Raw genomic sequence first — 7,445 nt, 5'->3', positions numbered from 1 at the left:
CAAAGGCAGGTGACAGGTTAGAAGGCAGACAATCAAATCTGAAGTCCAGCTTGTATAAGATGGACACAAAAGGTCCAGCTAACACAACCTGAATGGTCCTACGGTGTCGGTGAGTCAGGGGGTGACCACACTCAGTCCCAAGCTGGTCTGTCCTCTTTGCTCATGACACCCCGTCACAGTCTGCACAGCCCTTCAGATGCTCATAGTTATCAAATAACAGTAAAAGAAAAGCTAATACACCTTTTCTCTTCTCTGATTGGTCAGTAGGGTGAGCCTCATTCAAACGCATGTTCAGTGAGCCTGTGTCACGAGAGGCTGCAGAAAAATTCTCACAGGTCAAGGTAATAGTGCTGGAGTTCGTTGGCCGGGGTCACAGATGAGTCAGTCTGATAGTGATGACGGAGACCATGATGGAAGTGCTGCTGCACGAGGTCAAGGAGAGGCACTAATAATTACCTCCATTACAGCCCCAACAAACCTGTCAATCTTTGTTTGACTGTGTCTGGACTCTGTCTTAATAGGAGGGTGAGTTCACATGTCTTTTCAGACCATGTCTCTTCTTCCTTCAGTGGCTAATAGGTTTAACTCTAAGGATCTTTTGAACAGCATTGATTTGGACTCTCATGCACCTGGGAGCTAATTACATTTATGGTTTGATTTTCTTGCCTTCTCAAGTAAGAACTGAATCAAACCCAGGACCCAGGCAAAGGTTAAAGACAAAAGCACATGTGGAGAAGCAGACTGTCCATAATCTGCAGACTGCACTTAAGTCAAAATACCAGAACTTCTAGGTACAGATACATTTCTAGTCATTAGTTCCACATTTATAAGTACAGAGGACTAAATTAAAAGATCCGAGGGGGGAAAAAATCTACTGGACTACAAGTTCCTACTAACTATAGATGTCAAATAAACACATTTCCCTTTGAACTGTGGTGGACATGGTCTTAAGTAGTCCAAATGCAAATGTACCTCTAATTCTGCTTGAGTCACATTCTGTCAGCCTGTGAAAACACACACTCCATCATTAACGTTCGCACTGCCAGCGGGGACATCTGGACGCCAGCGATGTGAAGACCCAGTGGAAAGCTGAACCTGATATTTGTCTCAGTGTATTTCTGTCTCTTTGTGGTGTGGACAAACATAGCCTAATCACCACTGGAGCAGCCTTGAAAGGCCTCCCATAGCAGCGCATCCCCACGTACAGGCAGAGACATGGTTGCAAGATGTGTTGCCTGACGTTCCCACGATTCGAAGCTGTCCTCTGCCGATGCCAGAACTTCTACTGGAATGACCCATGCTGCCAGAAAGGTGCCCGCTGCTGCCAGGGAGGTGGTGGTGGTGGGGGGTTGTTTTAGCAGAGAGCTCCCCAGCATCAGGGGATCAAGTGTTATGTCAATATGGTGTCTCAGATCAGTGCCAACTGCCCAGTCTGGGGCAGGATACCTCCGAACACCAGATCCACGGACTCACAGTGCCCACAGCTTTGCTCTGCCAACTGTCCTAAAGAAACAGTGTAGAGACGGGTCTCGGTGCCAGCTTCCTGGCGTCAGATTAGTCCGGCGATAGGCCGGATCTACAGACGGATGCAGTGGGACGATGTCTCGGTTGAACACTTCCAAACCTGAAAGAAACGAAAGGCTGCAGCACAGATGAAAAGGAGACACATTAGCTGGTCTTTTCTACAGCTTGTCCTGGTTTCTGTCTTGTTCTGTTTGTTTTCTGGCCTCCTCCCTGCCTACAGATGCTCAGCCCTCCTGCTCCACCTGCTCATCTTTCCCCACCAGTGCTACTATCTTACCTCACCTGGGTTCAATACCTCCATTACTATGTGTCCTCACTGTTTATATTAGCATTTAAACCTCTTCCCACGTTTTCCCAGGGTTTCGATCATTGATCTATTTGCCTTTCCCCTCCGTTGTTCGCTTGGTCTTGGACTACCTGCTCAGATTTTAACCATTGCCGGGTTCTTTCCACTTTGGTGCAGCCACCGGGACTTAATGTTTATTTGTATATTTCCATCTATTTTTCTATATGTGTGTGTGTTTCCACATCTGGGACGTCCTTCCATATCAGACACACTCGACCACACAGTTAAGTCAACGCCTACAAACTGAAAACCATAAGCTTGATAAAAGACAAGTGCATCAGTTTCAGCTCAGTGTGCTAAAATAAAAACATTGTGCACTGGCTTTTGTGGCTGGAGGAGCTTCCTGAAGTCTGACAGAAAATGTGACTAGAAATGTGCAACAGCAGCCTGGTGTCTGTGATCTGTCCATTGCAACTTCATGACAAAGTGACACAAAGGTGCTCGATTAACAACAGATCTCTAACAGAAACAGATCTCTACTTCCAGTGCACCTGCCACACTCCCACTACTAACCCGGGGTGGAAGCATATCTGCCTAATGCTAGTAACCCTTGACCCCCTGGGTGGTCAGCAGGCAGAGGGTTGTCTCTGACTTCAAATTACTGCAGCTGCACCTGCTGCCGGGCCAGGAGGAGGTCGCAGCCTCCCGTCTCCGTCCACCTCTGGAAATAGACCCTGTTGCCACAGAGGTTACATAAGCCCCTGCGTTCTGCGCTGAGCGGCTGATTAATGAGCAGAGAGGGTTAAAGAGACATGGAACATCTATTTCAGTGTGTCTGTGTGTGGCGTTACATTCCTGGGTGGAAGTCCGTGTCCCACCCTTTACTTCACTGTTGCATGCAGCTTTTTTTTAATGAATCTTTAGTAACAAAAGCACAATGTCAGGCATAAAACGCACATCTGACAGCCTTCACAACGCTGTGGAAACATGGATGGATCACTGAACAGGCCTGATGCAGGTGCAGAGCGTCTGTATGAGGCAAGTGTTCCTTTTTCTGCTTTCAACGTTGGTATGAGAGATGCAAATCAACCCAGCAGAGACAAATACCACCGAGACGGGGGGCTGTTCCTACTCAAAGGTCACATTCGTACCCTTCACACTGGATTTGTAACAGCTGCACTGATTATTCGGCTTCTCATTTCACTTATTAATGACAATTGTAAAAGCACATTTTCATAACCACAAGCTTACTTAAAAAAGGTTGTACCTTTACTGCATAAATAGTACACATATGTACTTTTTACTGCTTGGGACATATAGTTATCCATATGCATGCATCCATTACTGGAGACGCTGCTTTTCGAAGCCTGTCCTAGACGTACACAGACCCAAAGAGAAGATCTGAGCTCCTAGAACATGAACTGGGATATAAAAAATAACGAGAGGAGGCGTGTTTTAATAAAGAAGAATATTCAATTCTTTAATATTTTCTCCGGCAGTCATTAGTTGTATTAAATACACACAGCTCTTTTCCAGTTTGTCCCTCGGGGTGGATGAAGTTTTTACATTTAAGCCTGTAGCCAACTTTATTCCAGTCAACAGTTGTCAAATGTTAATCTGTCGTCTTTACACCAAGGAAAATAGAATCTGAAACAATTATTATTTACATGAGATATAAAAATATATTTCACAAAAAAGACAATAAGAAGCTTGATAAAATTACAAATATATTTCTGTTATAAAAAGCCTTTTTTTAAATAGTCTTCCAGCTCAAGTTTGGGATGAGGGAGTGTGACCTGCTGGTGGGGATTTGACGTCCCAGTGTTTCGTCCTCAGGGTCCTTATGGTGCAAATCTGGACCCCTGTTGCGATCCGTCCTGGTTCACTTGGGGAAACCTGATGCTGTAGTTGAGCCACTTGGCAGCTGCTGTGCCATCCAGCTGTGTCCTGTTGGCTGGTTTTCAGTGTTGGGGGGTGGTGGGTGGGTCCTGACATTTACTCCCTTCCTCATTCGTGGCTACACTCCAAGACGACTGTGGGCCTCGGTCACATGCCTAAGAACAGACAGACAGACTTGGTTAGAACAGGACTCCCCGGCTCCACAATCACACGCTGCTCATCGCGAACACGCCGCCCTAATAAACAGGGGCCTGGCCGACTGCCCGACTGGCTGCCTGAGCGTCCAGCTCTACAGGCGCCTGGGGGCTGTGAAAGGCAGACATTCAGGCCTATGGAAGGAAAAGCATGGAAATAAGGAAACTCCCGCGCGTTGTCTCCTTTCATTCCTGACATTTGCAGTCGGAATTTCAGCCCAGTGCACATTCCTGCTCCACGGATGCAAGTTCAAACACCCACAACCCGAGTAGCTACGGAGAAATCCAGCCCAAATTAGCCTCGTACGTCTATAACCCCTGATGTTGTGTAAGCTACTGAAGGACGCCTGTGACCGTCTCAGGTTACAGTTTGATGCATGTAAACACAACAGCTCAGAGGCTCCCCGCCTCTCTATCCTTAGCCCCCCCCCCCCCAGAAACCTAAGGAGAGTGGCTCCGGTTAGCGGGGCTGACACCGGGCCCAAACGCTCGTGTTAATCCTGAGGACACTCATCCATCAGCCTGACAGACAGGGAACATTAGCACTCACTCTCTAACGTTCTATCCAGGTCGGCGATGAAGTCCTCCAGCTCCTTTGTGTCTCCAAGTTTGGCTGCAAAAGAAGACAGAGGGACGCGTCAAACAAAGTCACACCTGCGCTGCGTTTGTGTGTGGGCAGTGCACAGCAGCTCACGTTTTGGTGACGTAAGAGCAGGTGAGGTGGGGTTGGCGGGGGAGAACACGGTGAGGGAGTTGAGCCTCTCGTCGCTGAAGCTGAAGCTGTTTCTGTTGAGCGACTCTGCACCTGTTAAACGAGACAAATGAGATCAGGTGATCAGCACCAGACTTTGTGTAGCCTCACACACACACACACACACACACACACGCTTGTGTTTGCAAAAAAGTACAAAAAGCAGTACAAAGTACTGTCACTGCACTGATGACAGCGTCTGTCCAACAGCGACAGGCAATGTCACAACATGGTCGGTTTAGTAACTAAAGGTCAATTGTGGACATCAAAGAGAGCGATAAAACACAACGTCCCTGCTCAGTCAATTACTGCGTTGTCTTTAGCTCATAACGACACAAACGGGAAACGGAGGTTGGAGAGGACACGTTCTGACAGACTGTAGCGGCCACTCATTGGCTGCTGGTGCTCCTTCACAATAAAAGCACTCCATTTGCTGCTCTTATTGTGAAGCAGCACGCGAAGTAATCTCCTGTCCCTGACATTCTGCACCTCAAGGACACTTTTATCTCTGGATCGTGTTCGGATCATATCAAAACAAAGCAGACGCTGCTTGTTTAGGATTTGTGTCCCCTCTGTGTCCCGAACACTCCTAACAGACAGTTGTGTAAATGATGGGCTGGTTCTGCCAGAACACACAACAAAACCTACAGTGTTCTCACTGCTCGTTTCTCTGTCAGGGAGGAGACAGTAGAACTTCATTCACAGCAGCTGGTTTCTCATTTACTTTGTGATCAGGCCTCCTGACGACAATATCAGCGTGTGAGTGTCGGGGACAGAGCCACTTAAAGCCACCCGTCCTCCGTCTCGCTTCGCCCTGCAGAACAGCGTCTCAGATGTCAAACACCTCCTTAGTCCCCCTCCTGTCTGACCCTCAACACTCCCACTACTCAGACCCTGAACACACAGCGTGGGACAGAGGACGCCGCACGCACCAGCTCCGTCTCCACCCTCTAGAGTAAATATCTGAGAGGCCGTCCATCCATCAGGACACAGTACAATAGGCCGTGGGCGTGCGGGACAGGTCCCTCTTCTTCTGACTGCCATGGAGAGGACAGAGTTCAAGCAGGAATCTGATCGCTGCAGCAAACCAACAAGCTCATTAGTGTCACGGAGACGGGTTCAAACGCCGTCCCGCTGTTTGCATCGTGCAGCAGGACTGAAAAACTCTCTGGGTGCTGAAAACCTTCATCACATACATATTCAAAGTGATTTGCTTGCATGCATGTGAGTATGCAGTTAGCTGGACTACCCCCTCCCGCCCCACCCCCCGTCCACACAGACAGTCTTTTTCTCACGTCTTCCCCTGGACATTCCAAACCCCTCGCGACTACGAGAGACCTGAGACGTGTTTTTCTCTGCCTGCTGTCCCTGCTGGGCTTAGAGCACGTAACGTTAGGGAGAAGCCTAAATATGGGGGCAGGTGTACCAACTACAGCAGCCCAGAATCTCGGAACCACCATGGCTCTGTCCCACATGTGACTGTGTGCGTGTCAAAATGGACATGCTGGACACAGAAAAGGCAGTGGAGGGGGACACGTTAGTTTCTCGGATCATTTGCTTAAGTAAAAGTACCACAGTGTAAAAAATAATGACCTGCACTTAAAGGCTACGGTACATAAAAGTACCAAAGACCTCAAAGTACAAGTACTCGTTAGTTGTAGTTTTCCATCAGGATAATCACTGATGCATTAACTTGTTCATCAGGGTGGAGCTGATTTTAACGACGTCATACACTGTTCTGGATTTGATCAGTATGTGAACTACTGCAACTACTACTACTACTACTGTAAAACGGCAGCTAGTGAAGTACTGGTCCTGTAAATGATGCGGGCACAAACCCAGGACGGGTCCTAACTCACTCTCCGAGTCGCTGATGCCGCTGTCGCTGACGCTCGCGCTGCTCCTGCGCTTCATGGTCTTCAGGTGTTCGTCGTACCGGAAGTGTCGGTTCTCCAGCGGCGACGCGAAGTCTTCGATCACCGCGTCGAACTCGCACAGCACGTCGCTCAAGTCCTCGTCGCCGACCAGCGTGGCTGCAATGAAATATTGGATACTGAAGGTCCCGACGTCCAACAGGGGACTAAAAGCAGAGGATGGACAAATGGACTGACCTTGGGCTTTAAGCTTTGGAGACTTCATGATTCCTGTTGATCGAGTTTGGGATGAACCGGTATTTTCCCGACTGGTCGCTGCTCTCTCAGTACAAAGTCCCGCTGCGTCCCGTCTCCTGAAGGTCCTGGACTGAAGCGTCCAGCCCGAGGACCGCCGCTTTTTAACACACACCCCTCCCACCTCTGGGCGTGTGTGTGTGTTCGTGTGTGTGTGTGTACGCTCTGACGTCTCCTTCACTAAAGTCTGTTTGTAAACAACTCGTGTGTCACCACAGAAGTGTAGTACACAGAGGTACAAGTACACAGAGTAAAAGTGCAAGTACTTAGCTCAGTAAGTAAGTGAGTGTAGTTTTGTGTTTGCGCTTCTTTTGGTCACTCGGTGTCTGTTTTGGGTTATTGTTTCATTGGATGTTTTTGCGTCGGTGACGTCATTGTGCGCCCTTTTTTTGGGGGACATTTTCGCGTCATTTTTGTCTGTGGTTTCATTGTTTTCCGTTTTCTAGTCTTTCTATGTGTGTTTTACTTACTTTTGTGTGTTTTAGTAGTTTTGTATTTGTTTTTTCAGAATTTTATGCCTATTTTTTAAAATTGCATCTACGTTTAGTCATCTTATGTCGGTTTTGTCACCACGTGGTGTCATCTTCTGTGTTTTATTAATTTTTTTGTTTCATCATTTTGTG

General features: G+C 47.9%; 1 protein-coding gene across 1 annotated transcript; it reads right to left on the bottom strand.

Annotated features, from left to right (window-relative positions):
• Positions 1-3,263: 3,263 nt before the first annotated feature.
• Positions 3,264-6,922, bottom strand: rgcc (regulator of cell cycle). Its single transcript, XM_067516709.1, has 5 exons — positions 6,766-6,922; positions 6,514-6,687; positions 4,598-4,708; positions 4,454-4,516; positions 3,264-3,864 (listed from the first exon to the last, which is right to left on the bottom strand). The coding sequence occupies exons 1-5, from the start codon at positions 6,791-6,793 to the stop codon at positions 3,857-3,859; spliced, it is 384 nt and encodes a 127-aa protein (XP_067372810.1). The 5' UTR covers positions 6,794-6,922; the 3' UTR covers positions 3,264-3,856.
• Positions 6,923-7,445: the final 523 nt, after the last annotated feature.

Source organism: Channa argus, chromosome 9, assembly GCF_033026475.1.
Source record: "Channa argus isolate prfri chromosome 9, Channa argus male v1.0, whole genome shotgun sequence".
Lineage (NCBI taxonomy): Eukaryota > Metazoa > Chordata > Actinopteri > Anabantiformes > Channidae > Channa > Channa argus.
The sequence above is the reverse complement of the archived record's forward strand: the minus strand, read 5'-3'. Positions and strand labels throughout refer to the sequence as shown.